Source organism: Humulus lupulus, chromosome 8 (genome assembly GCF_963169125.1).
Source record: "Humulus lupulus chromosome 8, drHumLupu1.1, whole genome shotgun sequence".
NCBI lineage: Eukaryota > Viridiplantae > Streptophyta > Magnoliopsida > Rosales > Cannabaceae > Humulus > Humulus lupulus.
The window spans coordinates 72,452,083-72,471,648 of NC_084800.1; the positions used below are offsets into that span (position 1 = coordinate 72,452,083).

Sequence of the window (19,566 nt, forward strand, 5' to 3'; positions counted from 1 at the left end):
TCTGTTCCTTGTCACTTCTATCCCAAGTATATTTTGGACTTGACCAAGCTCCTTCATTTCAAATTCATCTTTCAGCTTGTCTTTGATGCCTTTTATCACTGTCTTGTCCTTCCCCATAATGAGCATATCATCTACATATAGTAAGAGAAAAACTGATGTAGATTGCTCAAGATTTTTGTAGTACAGACAATGATCAAACTTTGATCTAACAAATCCAATGTCTTGAACATAGGTGTCGAATCTCTTATTCCATTGTCGTGGTGACTATTTGAGTCCATATAGTGACCTTCTAAGCTTGCACACCATCTCTCTGTTGCTTGATTCCATCTGAAAACCAGGTGGTTGATGCATATAAATGTCCTCCTCTATAAAACCATTTAAGAAGGTAGTCTTAACATCAAGTTGTTCTACTTCCAAATTTTGTTGTGCCACAAGAGATAGCATCAATCTTAGTCTTATACTTTACTACAGGTGAGAACACTTCATTGTAATCTATTCCTTCCACTTATTTAAACCCTTTTGCGACGAGACTTGCTTTGAACCTCAAAGGCTCATCTTTACTTAGACCTTCCTTCACCTTGAAAATCTATTTACATAAAATCACTTTCTGACCTTTTGGTTTTGCAACTAAATCTCATGTTCTGTTTTTGTTCAATGAATCTATTTCTTCCTTCATTGCTTGACTCCATTTAGTCTTGTTCTTCCCTGAAAGAGCCTCTTCAACATTATGGGGTTCTGGTGTGTCAGTTTGCTGCACTGATGTAAGTGCATAAGCCACCAAGTCAGCTTCAGCATATCTTGCTGGAGGTTATATAACTTTTCTATCTCGATCTCTTGCCAGTTGATACCCAGATAGATCAGGTTGTTGTTCTGTAGCTTCTAGCTTAGTTTCAGATTCACTTCGATCATTCATATTAGCAGTAGCTTGAGTATTTCCTTCAAAGTTTCTCAGCTTAACTTCAAACTCAGCCATGTTCTTTTTACTTGTTCCACCTGCATCATTTGAAACACTACCAATCTCGGCTTTCAAGTGAGGAAAATCATGCTCATTAAAGATAACATTGCTTGAAATTATCATTTTAGGCTTACCATTTTGATTAACACAAAGTCTATAACCTTTAGTTCCTATAGGGTAACCAAGAAAAATTCCCTTGATAGATCTAGTGCCTAGTTTATCATTGGACTGGTGTGCATATGTTGCACAACCAAAAACTCTCAAATGTTTCAAGCTTGGGGCTTTTCCATACCACATTTCATATGGAGTTTTCAAATCTATAGATCTGTCAGGACTCATGCAGTAGCAAGTGCTTCTCCCTAATAAGATCTAGACAACTCTGAACTTACTAGCATACACCTAACCTTATTCAGCAGAGTACAATTCATCCTCTCAGCAACTCCATTATGTTCTGGAGTAATAACTATTGTCCTATGTCTAGTGATACCATAATCATTGCACAACATGTCAAACTCATGGTTTATAAATTCTAATCCATTATCGGTTCTAAGAGTCTTAATTATAGAGTTTGTTTGATTTTCCACCTGATTTTTTCATACTTTAAATTCTTCTAGACATTCATCTTTAATCCTAAGTAAATATACCCAAACACATCTAGAATAATCATCTACTATAGATAGAAAGTAATGCTTACCTAAGTGTGTTGATATTTTGCTAGGCCCCATAAATCCGAGTGAATGTACTCCAAGACTCATTTGGTATTGTGCTTTGCTGCAGTGAATTTAATTTTATGCTGCTTTCCAAATACACATGCTTCATAGAAAGGTAATGCACAAGTCTTCAACTTGTCTATGCTTCCTTGTTTGTGAAGCTCTCTCAGCCCCTACTCACTAATATGTCCCATCCGTTGGTGCCACAAATGCATCTCAATTTCCTGAGTCTTAACAACAGATGTTTCAGCAATGGCTATGTTTTCTCCTTCTAGCACATACCGTCCATTGACTCTCTTTCCTCTCATGATCAGTAAAGATCCTTTTGTGATCTTTAGGTTCCCATTCAAAGATTTGTAGCCATATCCTTCTTCTTCAAGAGCTCCCAAGGATATTAAATTCCTTCTCAGTTCGGGTATGTGACTCACATTGTTGAACACTTTCACCTCTCCATTGAACTGTCGAATTGCCACCTTTCCTAGACCAATTACCCTGTAAGAAACATCATTCCCCATTAGTACTCTACCACCATCAGTTTCTTTATAATAAAAAAATTAATCTAAGTTAGGACACATATGGTAAGTGCATCCTAAATCAAGGATCCACTCTTTGATATCTGATTTCTCAAATATTGAGAAAAATTCTCCTTCTGATGAGCAGTCATCTTTGATTTCTGCCACAGTTGTAGAATCATTCTGAGACTTCATTCTTTGCTGGTGTTTGTTGTCATTATGAAATTGATTGTAGATGGGTCTTCTCTGGCCCTGGTTTGATCTGGACCCTTGTTGATTTCTTAACAGATTGCAAAATCTCCTGATATGTCCAGTTTTTCCACAATGATAACATGTTCTTGAATCCTTTCCTCTTGATTTAGAACGTGAGTGAAATGGTGTATGGCTTCTTGAAGAGCTTCTCTTTGTTGATCTTCCACGAACAAAGTAAGCTTCATCCTTCTTGGATTCTTTCTCCAACTGAAGTTCAAAGTCTTTGGACTTCAATGCTCCAAGAGAACTCCATCTAGTGAAATGATATCTCTTCCATACTTTATTGCAGCTTTCACTTCTTGGTACACCATTGGTAATGAGCGCAACAAGATTATTGCTTGGCTTTCCTCATCCACCTTGTGCTCGATATTTGCCAAACCTACAATGATTTCATTAAATTTGTTAATGTTTTCATCTAAAGACATAACAGGATTCATTCTAAAACCATAAAGTCTTTCAAGTAAATTAATTTTGTTAGAAACAGAAGGCTTTAAATAAAAAAATTTCATCTTATCCCATAATCCCTTTGCCGTAGTCTCTGAAGTCAATTTCCTTCATACTCCATTTGATAGGTACATGATTATGGTGTATGTTTACCGAGATTTTCGGAAACCACACTAATGAATATTAGCTAAGAATAAAGATATGAAATATAGAAGATTAACACAAGGTTTTTACGTGGTTGGGGCGTTAATGATCCTTAGTCCACGAGTCAGTTGTATTAGAGCTTGGAAAGTCTTCTACAATGGAGTTTCTCTCTATGTTTTGATAGAGTAACTGTCTATATGTCGAAGGGAGATCTTTTTCCCAGTGTTCTATCGCCTGTATTTATAGGCTCATGGGAACACTGGGTCTGGGCCGGGTACTACCCGGGCCCATCAGAGATATGGATACTCTTGGCTTCTCTGGTGGAAGCCCAATGTAAAAGATAGAACATACATAGATTCATGACTAATTAAGGCCCAATAGGGTGGCCCAAGAACTATATTCCGCCCGACAAAACGGTGCTTTTGATCTGGGCACTTCGAGTTACGAAGCAGATTCAGGGGACAAGACTAGTCAGAGTACTTGGCAGTGCAGATCTGAAACAGCGGCGTGCAATCCCGAGGTGGCCTTTTCAGCAGGTGAAAAGTGGGGACAACCCCCACGCGGAGTGGGGCGACTTCAGGGTCACGGATGCTTTTCCTTACCAACTGGGGGCGACCTGATCCGGGTTCGTATTCCTTTGTCCCTCTTCGTTTACACAGGCCCGGACTGTTGCCAAACTCCGGGACCGTTTTACATATACTTCAATGGGATTCTGAGCTCTGTTTGTCTCCCGGACAGCTATCCTGGATCACCATCTCGGACACCATCCGGGCCCAAAATCTCACTAGGGCCATGCCCCTTGGATATTCCGGTACCAAGCGGGCTTGGGCCAGGCCCACATTCGAAAGCCCAGTCCATGGGCCTAGATCGCCGCCTCGGGCCCACGTCAGGAAATGGGGATAACATTTACCCCCAGCCTTTGCCTGGGGCCGCTAGGTGGAGGCCTGCCTTGCTCCCGGACGATCCACGGTTGCCTTCCCAGTTCTCGATTGGAATCGTGGGTCCGTGATAGAGGGCAGTGACGTTGGCCGTATGCTGGGCCCGGACCATTTACCAATGTCTGGGTACGTTTACTTTTGTCCCATTTCGTGACAGGGGTACACATGTCCCCAGGTGACTGCTGCATGGATGGGTCTCGACCTTGAAAGGTCGCCTAGCCATCTCAAGGGTCGCTAGGCCTAGGCTAGTGTGTCAGCACAGATCTCGAAGCGTCCCATCCACACGGGGGTCCATCATTAATACTTCTGGGTTGAGGTGGACCGTAGGATGGGGTGACCTTTGGCATTCGCCCCTCCTGGGCCGTTAGATCTGAGATGGCGAGGATCCAGCCCGAGAGGGCTTATAAATGCCCCTGCACGATTCTGGACCGTCCGATGGGGAGACACTTGTCCGTTGGATCAGAGGCCAGGATTTGGGCCTTTATAAATACCCCACAGACGCTCATTTGACAATAGAATTGATCAGCTTTGCCCAAGATTTGCATGTCCGATATCGCCGGCGACATCCACTATCGTCTGCTAACTCTATGCCGTCACCTATTCCCTACGGCCCCAGCGTCTGCCCATCCGCCTGAGAACTCGTCCTGCGTCTGTCCTATCGACGAATTGCTGAACCGGCTTCACCATTTCAAGAACGAAGTTTTGCCATTCTTACCGTCAGACAACCACCATCTTCTACGGCCAACAACTCACAGTAAGTCCTTATGACATTCTTGATGAATATATGAACTTAGGCTTTTCTTTTAATTCGCATGTTTAGGCTGCTAGAATCTGATTACGTTTAGGAGCTGTTAGGAAGGCCGCCTGGCTCGGGTTGCTCCGTATCTGGATGCTTCCCGGACAGATGGCGGAGCCTTAGTAGCTCTTTTTTTGTTCCCGATCAGGGTCTCGTGGTTCCTTGGCGATCCCGGACCCGATCCGAAGGGGCTCCAAGCAGTCCTTAGGAGACCCCCGTACCCTAACCGAATTTCTTGGGTTTAGGTACTGACTGCTTCGCTTTCTTTCTTTGCTCCTAGATCATCAACTATGACAACGGGCGTCACACTCCACTCCGAGGAAGAAGTCAATAGGGCCCCTGTCGTCATCCCTGGGTCTCGGATACCTACGGGCAACATGTGGGAAATGGACGTCGTGCCCAACCTGTTCCGAAATTACCGGATGATGTACCTCCTGGAGAAGCGTTTGGGTATCGAATCCACTCCTGGACTTTTCCACAACCGCATGGCCAGGATCGAGGAGCGGGCGCACACGTTTGTAGAAGGGTTCGGGGCCTGGAGCGCCGGCCACATCAGCGTGGGAGCCACGCTCCCGCTTCACGACTATTTCGTGCGGTTCCTGACGTATGTGGGAATCGCGCCGTTCCAACTCCTGCCGTAAGCGTACTGACTACTCGCGGGATGGCGAGTGTTCTGCATCGCGCAGGAGATCACGGAACCGACCCCTGCGGAAATCTTGTATTTCTACAAGATGGAGCCGCAGATCAACGTCAAGGACAAGACCTTGGATGGCTTCTATAGAATGAAGCCACGAGGTAGCTACCCCGCTCCCACCATCTCCTGGAAGCATCCCCCGGACGTCCGTCATTATTGGTTTATGACGTCCGGGTTCCTCGTGGAGAAGAACCCTACACTGCTGCTGGACTTCCAGCGAGTGGGTAAGTGCTTCCCCGATCCTTTTTCTCTTTGTTTTTATTCTCTTTTTCTCCATTTCTCATCATGTTCTTCCGGGTGGCAGGACCTTTCACTCAAACTCCCCTCACCAAGTTCATCATGGAATGGAGGAAGTTTTACTCCGGGCTGAGCGCGAATGACCTGGACGTAGGTGGCTACGTTAACACGGACAACCTCCGAGTGGTCGGGATGCTGACGGCCAACCAAACCATCGTCATCCCGAACCTTCGGGGCATCGCCTGCGAGAAGAACGTCGCCGTCCAGGAACAACTGGCCTTGGACCACATCGCAGAAGTGGAGAAGGCGGCGCGAGCTGACGCGGCCCAGCGAAAGAAGGACCAGGCCTAGACGAAGCCAGCCTCTTCGGAGGAGCTGGAGGAGCTCTTCCAGGACGCCCTACCGAACACGGGGACTCCCGGGGCTAGCGTATCGGGGCGAGGTAACTCCCCTTTAATCTTGACTTGTGCTCCCCAAGTTGGGGACTTAGCTAGGGATAGGCTAGTACTCCGAGGCCCCGCGTTCGGGGCTGATGGGGAGATGAGACCTTTGACTCCCGTCCCCGTAGGTTCGGAGGTCCTTATGTTTTTATCCAGGTTCCTTCAGTACGAGAATTTCCTGAACCCGGACGATATGGGGGACCGAGTCCATTCCTTCGCTTTAGAAGAGTTGAGTCGCGCCCGGGGCATAGATGAGGGTTTGTCCCGGGTCATTATTAGTTTTGATGATATTTATTTTTCTTTTTCTTTTGTCTGGTTTGTCATACTAATTCCCTTTTCTGTGCTTTTGCAGGAGACTCCGACATGTCTACTCCCGCTAGCGAAATGAGGCAGCTCCTCAAGGACAGGGCGGCTAGGAAAGCTTCCAGGAAAGCCAACGAGGAGAAGGGCTCGGAACCCAGTCTCAAGAAGGATGCGTTTGGGATGGAGCTTCGTCCCGGTGGGGGAGCCTTTGCCGCAATCCCCATTCAAGCCATGGAGCCGGCTGCAGTCTTCGCCCCCCCCCCCCCAACACCCGGTGATAGACCTGGAGGCGGGGTGTGTAGCGGGCAGCCAAAACTCTGGGAAAAAGGGGCTGGATGCCGGCGCTGAAGAGGCCAACATCGGGAAGAGGCTGGCTGGCTCGGCCGACGAGTCGCACGGCGAGAGTCGGCTCGCCGCGAAAGAGATCCCTGCCCCGCCAGTTCTTCTCATACACCCGACTCTTCTCGAGGATGGGGAGGCAGTTATGCGAGATGAGCAGTCCCGCTGATCAACCTGACTTGGGAAAACGGTCGAGACTGGAGGGACGAAACATACAGGGCCCTGACCATCCGCCGTCAAGTAGAATTTGCGGAGCGTCCGGCGACGTTCAGCGCCCCTCAGCCGATCGTGGATCGGCCAGCCGCTGAAACAGGCTTTCGCCTTAAGCTTGGGCAGGACACGACCCCCTTGGCGGCGGACCTGTTGAACTAGGTGGGGAACACCATGTCCAACCTCCAACTCAAGAAGTACGCCACGATAGCCAACCCAGACGTGCTATTCATTTCCTAGGCTCTCCGTCATCAGGCCACCGCAGTAAGTTTTACTCGTCTTTTTCTTCCCCCTTCTTACTTGTTAATAAGGATTTCTCCTAACTTTTCTTTGCTCCATGTTGACCTGCTGTCCCATCGGAGTGCCGATCTGGTGGCCGAGCTGGCCATGAAGATGGAGATGGCCAAGCTAGAGCTGGAGGCGGCCGCGAATCAGAGGGAGGCTGCCAAGGAGGCCTTTGCCAGGGGGACGGCCCAGGCCCAGGCGAATCGCGAGGATTTCGACCGCATCAAGGCCGGACTAGAAGAGGCTTTGTCCCGGAAGGAAAAAGAGGCCGATGAGAAGGCAACACTTCTGGAGGCGGCCGCGGCTTAGTCCGTCCAGGACAAGGAGGAGATCTAGAACTTGAAGGCCCGGGTCTGCAAACTGGGCGATTCTCTTCTCGAGGAGAAGGCAGTGCATGAAGCATCCCGCCGCGAGAAGGAGGACGCAGAGGGCATGCTGGAGGTCACCTTCGAGGAGGCCATTTACATGGCTTGGTGCAAGGACAAGAGTATGAACCTCCTGGTCTTCCCCAATCCGGAATCAAAGCGGGTCGAGTTCGAGGCCAAGAAGAAGGAAGACGCGGACCTCCTGGCGGATGAAGCCTAGGCCCGGATCCTCGCCTTGTCTATTTTTTCTTTGTAATTTTGTAACTTGTTCGGACGCGTACGCGTCCAAAACACTGTTATTTTCTCCGGTTTATATATATATATATTTCTTTTTGTTATTCCGAGTAGAAATTTCATTTTATTGCCGCGCCTAATTGATTCTAAGGGTTTGATCCCGATTCCAACGGCCTGGACTAGACCAACTAACTAGCTTGTCGAGTTTTCAGACCTAACCGCCAAATTTCTAATCCCGGCTCCAACGGCCAGGGCCAACGGGGCTGAGTTTATTTTGGAACCTTGTTCTCCCTTTATCAGTTGTAGGCCACAGCTTTTCCTTGGGGCATACCGGATGCTTCTCTCTCCCAGACATCACTCGTCCGGAGCGGGACGAGCCTTGGGCTCGGTCCTTTCTATTGTATACCTCCGGACATCGCTCGTCCGAGGTGGGACCCGCGTTGGGCTTGGTCCTATTTAATTTACACCCCCGGACATCGTTCGTCCGGGGCGGGACCGGCCTTGGGCTCGGTCCTTTTTAATTTCATACCCCCGGACATCGTTAATCCGGGGGGGGGGGGGGGAGGGGGGGACCGGCCTTAGGCTCGGTCCTCTTAACTTTATACCCCCGGAGATCGTTCGTCTGGGGCGGGACCGGCCCGTAGGCTTGGTCCTCTTAACTTTATACCCTGGACATCGTTCGTCCGGGGTGGGACCGGCCTTAGGCTCGGTCCTCTTAACTTTATACCTCGGACATCGTTCTTCTGGGGTGGGACCGGCCTTAGGCTCGGTCCCACGGGGTTTGTAGCACCTGGACCTCGTTGGTCCGAACCGGGATTAGCCTGAGCTTGCGCCCCGCCGGGTATTCGCTTATACCCGGGATACGCCCCGCAAGTGAGCGAAGACTGGTTTGTGGTCACTTGGGAAAGATTCTCATTGTTTTACAATATTTCTTTATGACATTTTGTACACGCCATGTTTATTATTAAAAATGGGTCTCCCTGAGCCGTACATCGTTTACAATGAAAATACTAAATTGGAACACACTTTCCCGACTATTGATAGTATTTACGGAGATGTTCCGCATTCCAGGCTCGCGGGACTTCCGAGCCATTGAGCTGCTTTAAGCGGTATGTCTCGGGGCACACTTCGTGCTGGATCTCGTACGACCCCTCCCAATTTGGGCCTAGAACCCTCACTCCTGGATCTCAAGTGGTAGAGAAGACTCTTCGCAAGACTAAGTCGTCGGTTCTAAATTTTCGGCTCTTGACTTTCGAGTTGAAGTGTCGTGCGATCTTGCCTTGGTACATCTTCAGCTGCACCTGCGACTCCTCCCGGATCTCCTTGTTGAGATCTAGTGATTCTTGGAGTAAGGCGTGGTTCTGGGCGGGGTCGTACGTGTCTCTTCGATGAGACGGGATGGTCATCTCGATGGGGATGACGGCTTCATATCCATAGACCATGGAGTAAGGAGTGTGGCCGGTCGATGTCCTCTCGGTCGTCCGGTAAGCCCACAGTATGCGGGGCAGTTCCTCGGGCCATTTGCTCTTGCAGGCCTGGAGCTTTTTCTTTAGCATCCCTTTTAAGATTTTGTTCACGACTTCTGCCTACCCGTTTTCCTGGGGCCTGGCAACCGCGGAGAAGCTCTTGACGATGTCGTGTCTCTCGCAAAAATCCGTGAAGTGGGCGCTGTCGAACTGCTTCCCGTTGTCAGATACAATTTTGTAAGGGAGGCCGTAACGACACACTATGTTGTTGATGACGAAATCCAATGCCTTCTTGGAAGTGACTGTGTTCATGGGCTCCGCCTAAACCCACTTGGTGTAGTAGTCCATGGCCACGATGGCATACTTCACCCCTCCCTTCCCGGTTGGGAGCGATCCCACCAGATCGATCCTCCACACCGCGAAGGGCCAGGGGCTAGTCATCAAGGTTATTTCTATTGGGGGGCCCGCGAAACCTTTTCGTACCTCTGGCACTGTTCGCATTTGCGAACGTAATCAATACAATCTTTCTTCATGGTCGCCCAGAAGTATCCTTGGCGCAGGATATTCTTGGACAGACTGGGCCTGGCTGTATGATCTCTGCAGAAGCCTTCGTGCACTTCATGCATGATGGCGCTTAGTTACGTCCCGGACACACACCTGAGGTAAGGCATGGACAACCCCCGGCGATAGAGTTTTCCGTCCATCATGATGTACCGGTGGACTTGGTACTGAAGCTTCCTGGCTGCGGCCCTGTTGGCTGGTACCTCCCCGGCTGTCAGGTAGCAGATAAGCGGTCCCATCCATGATGTGGAGTGATCGACGGTGTGGACCGCGGGGGCCCTGATGCTTGGGATGGGGAGGTGGTTGACGGGGACTAGCCCAGCCAGTTTCGCTTCGGTGTCGGTGGCCAGCTTTGCTAGTGTGTCCACAAAGACATTTTGCTCTCTGGGGATCTGGCGAATGGAGTGCCTTGTGAACGCCTGCAGCATCTCTCTCGTCTGGGTCACATAAGCCGCCATTCTCTCTCCTTTAGTTTGATATTCCCCCGAGATTTTCCTGACAACCAGCTGGGAATCGCTGTAGATTTCCAAGTTCGCTGCCCCTACCTCCCGGGCCAAACGCAACCCGGCTAGGACAACTTCATGCTCCGCTTCGTTATTCGATGCCTTGAACTGGAAACGAAGAGCATTTTGTAACTGGTGTCCCTGCGGTGACACCAAGATGATCCCGGCCTCGGCCCCGTTCTCATTCGAGGCCCCGTCCATGAAGACCTTCCATACGGGTGCCTCGATGACCTCGGGATCATTGTCTTCCTGAGATACCCCGGAACATTCAACGATGAAATCGGCCAGGGCTTACCCTTTGATGGACACTCTAGGGACGTAGGATATATCGAACTGACTTAGCTCCATGGCCCACTTCAGGAGTCTTCCCGATGACTCGGGCTTCTGTAACACTTGCCCCAGGGGGTGGTTAGTCAGGACCTTTATGGCGTGGGCCTGGAAGTAAGGCCGGAGCTTCCGGGATGCCATTAGCAGGCAAAAGGTCAGCTTCTCAATCAATGGATACCGAGACTCAGCGTCCAACAATCGCTTACTTACATAATACACCGGGAGCTGCGTCCTCTCCTCTTCCCGTACCAGCAATGCGCTGATCGCGTGCTCTGTCACTGCCAGATAGAGGTACAGAGGTTCCCCATCTATCAGTTTCGCCAGGATCGGAGCTTGGGCCAGATGTTCTTTCAGTTTACAAAAGGCTTCTTCGCACTCAACTGACCATTCGAAACGCTGGCTTCCCTAAAGGACGTTGAAGTACGGGATGCACTTGTCCGTGGCTTTGGAAACGAAACGGCTTAAGGCGGCTATCCGCCCCGTCAGGCTTTGCACGTCCTTATGCTTTCGGGGAGAAGGCATATCGATCAGTGCCTTGATCTTATATGGACTGGCCTCTATTCCCCGGAAGCTCACTATGAAGCCCAGGAACTTCCCGGAGGCCACACCAAAAGTGCACTTATTGGGATTCAGCTTCATCCCGTACTTCCGAATGACTGCGAAAGCTTCAGCTAGGTTGTCCACATGCTTCCCGGAAGTCTTGGACTTGACCATCATGTCGTCGATGTAGACTTCCATGTTTCGCCCTAGCCGGGCCCGAAACATCCGATTGACAAGCCTTTGATAGGTTGCCCCACGTTTTTCAGTCCGAAGGGCATGACTATGTAGCAGTATATCCCCTTATCGGTCTGGAAACTGGTGTGCTCTTGATCTGCCACATGCATAGAGATCTGATTGTAGCCGGAGTAAGCATCCTTGAAGCTTAAGATCTCGTACCCGGACGTAGCATCCACCATTTGGTCAATCCGGGGCAGCGGGAAACAGTCCTTCGGACAGGCTTTGTTGAGATCTGTGAAGTCGATGCACATTCTCCATGTCCCGTTTGGTTTCGGCACCAAGACGGGATTGGCCAACCAAATGGGGTACACATCCTCGCGTATGAAGTTGATAGAAGACAACTTCTCAACTTCCAGCTTAAGGGCCTCGGCCCTCTCCGTCCCCAAAGGCTTGCGTTTCTGGCGGACTGGGGTCGCGTTTGGGTCAATACTTAACGCGTGCCAGATGATGTTGCGGTCGATCCCCGTCATGTTTGAGTGAGACCAGGCCAGGATATCCTGGTTTTCCTTAACTTGGGCGATGATGGCGGCCCGAACATCCGCCGGCAGACTTTTTCTGACTTGGATGATCCGGGTTGGATCGGTGTCACTGATACATACCTCATCTATCTCGTCCATTGGCTCTAGGGCGCGGTCATCCCCTATCCTCGGGTCCAGGTCATCTTCTTCCTGGACCACCCTCTCAGTAGGTGGGGGAGGAAGCAGGTCGATGAAATCTTCAACGGGCTCGTCCCGGACCATATATATCGACCGGGCTGACACGTGGTAGCACTTTCGGGCACTCTTCTGATCTCCCCGGACGGTGCCCACCCCTCCGTTGTCGCAAGGGAACTTCATACAAAGATGACGGATGGAGGTGATGGCCCCGAATTCTACAAGAGCGGGCCGGCCGAAAATGACGTTGTAAGCGGTGGGGCAATCCACCACTACAAAGGTGCAGAATTTGAACGAGTGTTGCAACTCACTTCCCAACGTAACGGGCAACTGGATCTTCCCCATGGGGAGTAGAGCGTCTCCATTGAAGCCGTAAATCAGGGTTGGGCACGATGCCACATCCGCTTCGGTCAAGCCAATGACGGTGAAGGCGGGCTTGAACAAAAGGTTGACGGAGCTCCCGTCATCCACCAACACGTGGGACACCAACTTGTTGGCGATTTGCGCATCTATGACCATCGGGTCATGGTGCGAGAAGTGGACATTGCGAGCGTCGTCCTCCGTGAATGTGATGGGGAGGTTCATCAACTTTGGGCACTAAGCCGGGGCCTGGACAAGGGCGCATACCTCTTGATCATGGTCCAGTACGCTCAGGTAGCACTTTTGGTCATTCCTGGATGGTCCTCCCAGGTGAGGTTCGCCCAAGATAGTGGTCATATGCCCATCCACTCGAGGGGGTGCGGCCCCGGATGGGTAAGGCATTCTGGAGCTGGGAGCTTGCGAGACAGGGGCCCCATGAGGGGCCTGCGCCGTCGGTCCCTGCGCATACCCTCCCTGAGGCGGGTATGCCCTGGGCGCTCCTGGAACCGTGGGTTGTCCGGGGCCTGCCAACAGGCCCGGGACTCCCACGGGCATCCTGACCCACTGGTGGAGATGCCCCAACTTGATGAGATTTTCGATCTCGTCCTTGAGCTGCCGACATTCTTCGGTAGTGTGGCCTACATCCTTATGATAGGCGCACCTTTTGCTGGTATCCCTCAGATTCCTTCCTCCCTTGAACATGGGGCTAGGCTTCCGGTAGTGAACCGCCCTTTCGGTGGCCAGGTAGATGTTCTCCCTGGTGTCCATCAGATTGGTGTATTCCGAGTATTGGGGCTCGTAGCCCCTTCTTTCCTTCTTGACCGGCTCGGGCCGGTTCTGGCCTTTGCCAGATCGCTTCCCCCGGGAGGGGTTCACGCTTGCTTCTGTCACTCCCGCCTGTGACTGTTGGGCCCCGACAGGGGCAACGCTGTGCCCTGATGGCTCGGCTCCATATCCGGAGAAGTGGGTGGATTGGGCCGGGGCATACCCCGAAGTGACAGGATCGTACACTATAGGGGTGTAGGTGACTCCGGGCGTGACGGCCGATCCCGAGGCGATCAGGGGCGTGACATAGGACTGCGCCGGGAACTGCACCCCGTACCCTGGGAATGATTGGGCGATGGGCTGTGGTGCCGGAGGCCACCTGAAAGCCTGGATCTGGGCCTCTTCCCAATTGATAAATCCTTGGGCCCTCCTGATTAACTCTTCCAAGGTAGCTGCCTTGGTCCGCTGCATGTCATCCCAAAGGGGGGATCCCGCCCGGATCCCAGACTGCAAAGCCACTAGGCGCTGTCCGTCGTCCACCTTTGTTTTGGAGGCTTCTTCAGTGAAGCGCTGGATGTAGGCCCTCAGTGTTTCCGTGGGGATCTTCTTGATATTTGCGAGGGCGCTGATCTGCATGTCCATCCTCATGACGGCCACAAACTGCTTGCGAAACGCTGACTGCAGTCTGGACCAAGATTGGATGGATCCCGGCTTAAGTCTCTTCCACCACTCCTCGGTGGGACCACCTAGAGTGATCAAGAAACATAGGCACTTGCCGTCGTCACTGTCATGAGCCGGTTGTATCGGGACAGATGGTCCCTGGGGTCGGTGTTTCCAGTATAGGCGGTGAGGCTCGACATCTTGAGCCCCTTGGGGAGTACAACGTCCAAGATGTGCCTCACGCAGGGCTCTTTATCTTCCTCATCGGAGTCGGTATCCACTCCTTCCTGCTTGCGGACCAAATGGTCCGTGACCTTTTTCAACGCGGCCAGTTGCTCAATGAGCTGCTTTGCTGCGTCATCCTCCAGGGGGATTCTTTCGTTCCTCCTGTCATTGATGTTGTTCCTAAGGTCGCCACCTCGGGGGAGAATTTTTTCTTTACGGGCCCGCTCCTTCCGAGTTTTCAGTCCGTCGCGTAGGCCTATCTGGGACGTATCGTCCCCTGAACTAAGGGCATGTCGCTCCTCGCTGCGCGGCTACTCCCGACGGTTTTTGTTAACCGAGGCACTTGGGTGCAAAGACCTTTCCCGTTCGCCTCGCCCTGGGGCGTGCCGGGGTCGTGCATTTTGCGGCCGCGTCCCCTGCGGATCGATCGGGTGGCCTCGTCTTGGGACGGGGCGCACCTTTTCTTTCCTAGGGAATGGCCGGGAACGGGTCCCAGCTTTTGTGACGGGGGTGTTCTTTTCTCGGGTCTTTCCACCGGCCTTCCTTTTCTCCCTGTCCGGGTTTCCTGGGGCTGGCTCAGGAAACTGCTCTGGGGGAGGGGCCTGCCTTGCTTCTTCGGGGACCCCGGCTCGGTCTTGCGGAGCGAGCGGTTGCGCTCCGGGAATTGGGACAGCTGTAGGATTTGTTGCCGGACAGCTTGGAGAGACTCTTGCATCCGCTGATGCGCCTCCGCTTGCTCAGCGATCTTAGCCTCCTGGTATAGGACTTGCTGCCTCAGTCTAGTCACCTCCAAGTCCTGCTGGTTGGGCTCTCCTTCGGGAACCTGGGATCTGCAGCTTCATCGTGGTACTCCCCTCATTTTCCTCTTCATAATATTCCTCCTCGTTCTCCTCTTCGTATTCCATCCCACCCTCATATTCTTGTGACTCGTCATGGTGAGAAGTTTGCGGAGGAGCGTTCTCAAGCGGATTTTGAGGAAGATGCTAGGAAGGCAACGGATCTCCATTGCCCTGCTCCGGATTACTAGGGTCGAACGTTGTGTGTCGCGTGTTCACCATTGTAGTAAAGGCTTGGTGTTAGCACTAGCTTTCTTCAGCTCTCAATGAAAGCACCAAAATGTTTACCGAGATTCTCGGAAACCACACTAATGAATATTAGCTAAGAATAAAGATATGAAATATAGAAGATTAACACAAGGTTTTTACGTGGTTGGGGCGTTAATGAGCCTTAGTCCACGAGTGAGTTGTATTAGAGCTTGGAAAATCTTCTACAATGGATTTTTTCTCTATGTTTTGACAGAGTAACTGTCTATATGTCGAAGGGAGATCTTTTTCCCAGTGTTCTATCGCCTGTATTTATAGGCTCATGGGAACACTGGGTCTGGGCCAGGTACTACCCGGGCCCATCAGAGATATGGATACTCTTGGCTTCTCTGGTGGAAGCCCAATATAAAAGATAAAACATACATAGACTCATGACTAATTAAGGCCTAATAGGGTGGCCCAAGAACTATATTTCGCCCGACAAAACAGTGCTTTTGATCTGGGCACTTCGAGTTACGAGGCAGATTCAGGGGACAAGACCAGTCAGAGTACTTGGCAGTGCAGATCTGAAACAGCGGCGTGCAATCCCGAGGTGGCCTTTTCTGCAGGTGAAAAATGGGGACAACCCCCACGCGGAGTGGGGCGGCTTCAAGGTGACGGATGCTTTTCCTTACCAACCGGGGCCGACCTGATCCGGGTTCGTTTACCTTTGTCCCTCTTCGTTTACCACATGCCCGGACCGTTACCAGACTCCGAGACCGTTTTACGTATACTTCAACGGGATTCTGAGCTCTGTTTGTCTCCTAGACAGCTATCCTGGATCACCATCCCGGACACCGTCCTGGCCCAGAATCGCACTAGGGTCGTGCCCCTTGGATATTCCAGTACCAAGCGGGCTTGGGCCGGACCCACATTCGAAAGCCCAGTCCATGGGCCTAGACCGTCGTCCCGGGCCCACGTCAGGAAATGGGGATAACAGTGTAATAGGCCATTTCTTCCATCTTAGCTATTTCTTCAGGTTTCTTATCAGCCAACAACTTCTGATCTCCAAGAATCTTGGCTACTTTTTGATGTACCAAAATTCTTTTAAGACTTTCTCTCCATAATGAGAAATTGTTTGTACCATCAAATTTCTCAAGCTCGAACTTGGCCATGCTTGACATAATCTTCTAGCTTGTGTTCTGTATCAGTTGTAATGCGGAAGCTTTAGGATCATGAACTTTCTTCTCTCGTTTTGATCAAAGAACCTGGCTATGATTTTGTTGGAAATGAGGATAAATTTCCCAGTTCAAGAACCTTAGATGAATCTCAGTGAACCAGAGATGATTCTAAGAACACAAATCGATAAGACTAAGTATCAAACAGTTAGAAAACGAAAAATATGAAAGCATAAATCAACACAAGTATATATTCTGGTTCAGAACAAGATCAATGTGATCTTGAACCTAATCCAGTTTTAGAAACCACTATCTATTCTTTATTCAATCAGGGAAATGAGTACAAGACTTCAATGGAGCTTCTTGAAACAATCTTGGATCAAACTCTCTAACCACTCAATCACACAGGTGTTTTCCTCTCAATCCCTGAGCAAGCACTTTCCCAACAGTTGTGCTTCTCAATACAGTTCCCCAAACCCAGCTCTCACAACCTTTCTCAATACTGAACCTTGATTTCCACACTTGAGCTCTCTCTTCTAATCTGACGTTTCATCTTAATTTTCTCTGCTCTAACAAGTGGATTCAAGTTGTCCTTTTATAGGCCAAGGAAAGAAATAACCCTTAAGTTAATGAGGTTGTTATAACAGTTGTGAACCAAATAACTCATTAACAGAATTAGTTGGGATTTGGAGAAACTACTCCCACACAGAAGATATATATATATATTATATTGCTGAAAGCAGCAAGTGAGTATTTTTGTTAGCAGCCTCATATTATGCACCTTGTTTAGCTGAAAAGAATATAAAATGAAAAACTAATAACATACTTTTTAAATGTGAAGAACAGTTTGGGAGGCATGTTAGAATCTGTACAAATAGTCAGATAGATCAAAAGAGGCATATATAGTCTTCTCCATCTAGCTCTGGATTTATTATTTGTACACTCTGTTCTTAGCCTACTGCACTTGGAAAAAAAGCTATGAAATTCAAGTCATGTTGCTTATGGAAAGCTTATTGAATGCCTTGGTTCCTTTTATTTGTACTTTTTTGGCCAAGATTAAAGTTGAATGCAAAGATGAATTTCATCATATTTGAAACCATAATTTTTTTTATGGACACGATGAAGAGTGATGCTTGTTACTCAAAAATTAATACTCAATTTCAATGCAGTCAAGGTTTAAGGTAGATAAAGATTGACAAATTTGTGGGATCCTCCAAGTCAAGGCATTTGTTGCTGAAAAAACCAGAAAGAAATTTCATGCAACTTAAATTGGTCTTTTATATTGTTTACTAGCTATTGAATCTGTCATTTTTTCTTAGATTTTACAATTTATTTAAGAAAAAACCAGCATGACCCACTTGAACCCTAATACCAATAGCTCACAATCACGAAAAAGAGTGGACTCCATGCATTGAGCTTCTAGGCTTTGCAATATATTCCAAGATTTTTACTACTTTTAATAATACTAATCGAACTTGTCGAGTTTTACCAAAACTAGCTCTCGGCCCACAATTATTATTTTTTTTACCACTTAATCAATATGATTTTACTAACTATGCGGCAGCAATGAAATGGTACTCATAAAACAAAACATTGTGGTTTCATTGTAAGTCATTAGAAAACATGTAAAAGTTGTACAATCAATATAAATTAAAAGCTTATTATAGTGATGGAGTGGGTGAAAGCAGACTTGAATATTGTAATTAATAAGTTTGAATGGTCTTATTTTATTTTTTTGGGTTCTACTTAGTGGGGTCATGTGAGACCATAATAGTCTTGTGGAAAATATAGTTTAGGGATCAAAAGGTAATTCGGTCTCTATATTGTTCCATTTAGAATACTAAATAACAACTTATACTTGTGTAGAAATGAACAAACAAGCTTGGAATTTCTACTCTATTGGGCATCTTTACTAATCATTTCTTCTCACGTCTAATTTTCTTAATTTTTTTGTTTTGTAAGTGAGTGCATCTTCACTAATGATTCTACTTAGTCTTTAGTTAGTGGGAATGAATTTTTAAAAAAATGTAACTAGTTTTCAATTTTTTTTTTAAACAAATAAAAATATATGATTGATTCTATTAAATTTGAATATAATTTTTCACATTATTTGTACTTACGATACCCATTATCAATAAGTTATAATTTCAGCCCCAAAACATCAAGGAAAAGACCCTAATTTTATTCTCAATAAAAGAAGTTAATCAACAATATTATTACTTAAGAATCTCAATCACTGAGTCTAGTAAGAGAATAAATTAGAAAAAAGACAAATACAAGAAAAATAAAATTGTTTTTTTTTTATTTATTTTTTATAACTAAGAATTGAAATTGAATTTAAATTTTGTTTGTTTTTTTTAAAAATGAAAACTAATCAATCATTAATTGTGCTAAAACTCTGATTGTTTCTGATTTGGAAAAAGTGAAAATATCAATTATTGAAATTCTTTGCAGACTATAAATCATTTTTCTGTCAGCGGTTTTTGATGTTATGGTTCATCTAATGATACATTTGCCTCAAGAAGCAATAGATGGAGGTTCAATACACATGAGATGGATGTATCCCTTTGAGAGATACATGAAAAAGTTGAAACATTATGTGCGTAATAAAGCTCGTCTTGAGGGGTCCATAGCTGAGGGTTATGTGGTCGTTGAAGCATTAACATTATGTTCTATGTACTTCAAAGGGGTGGGAACAAGGTTCAATCGTCCAGATAGAAATGTTGATGCAATTCCATCACCAAAGAAGTTGTATGTGTTTCAATCTCAAGGTCGTCTGATCGGTAAGAAGACATTAAAAAAACTTTGGACGATGAACTTAAAAAAACTGCTAAGCGGTACATTCTCAACAACTGCATTGAGATTCTCCCATATATTCACTAAGTACTTTGATCAAACTTGCAATATATTTATCTACTCTTTCAAATTTTTTAAGTCTTCCATATTTTATCTGTGTAGAGAGCACAAGCAAGTCCTTTTATCTAGTGGTGTTGAAAACCTAGATCAACTACAGAAAAAGGAGTTCCCCACGTGGTTTTATAATAAGCTTTACAATCTTCGACAAGCGGGATCTGCAGAAGCTTCTAAAGAGTTATTCTCCTTAGCAAGCGGCTCCTCTAATCTTGTTTCTTCATACCCTGGTTGTATTGTCAATGGAGTTTGATTTTTGTGTTATGATAGAGATAAAATTTGAAAACTCAAAACAGTGGTG

The 19,566-nt window shown here is 47.8% G+C and overlaps 1 protein-coding gene across 6 annotated transcripts in view; it reads right to left on the reverse strand.

Annotated features, from left to right (window-relative positions):
• The window catches only part of LOC133797783 (uncharacterized), a 39,474-nt gene that overhangs the window by 9,289 nt on the left and 10,619 nt on the right, over window positions 1-19,566 (reverse strand). For 3 of the 6 annotated variants that reach the window (XM_062235828.1, XM_062235829.1, XM_062235827.1), the window contains one exon: window positions 2,825-16,947. The exons of 2 other annotated variants lie outside the window; for them this stretch is intronic. In XM_062235828.1, the coding sequence (XP_062091812.1) occupies window positions 11,462-12,730 (1,269 nt within the window). In that variant the 5' untranslated portion in view covers window positions 12,731-16,947 and the 3' untranslated portion in view covers window positions 2,825-11,461. One more of the 6 variants, XR_009875696.1, reaches the window with a different exon arrangement.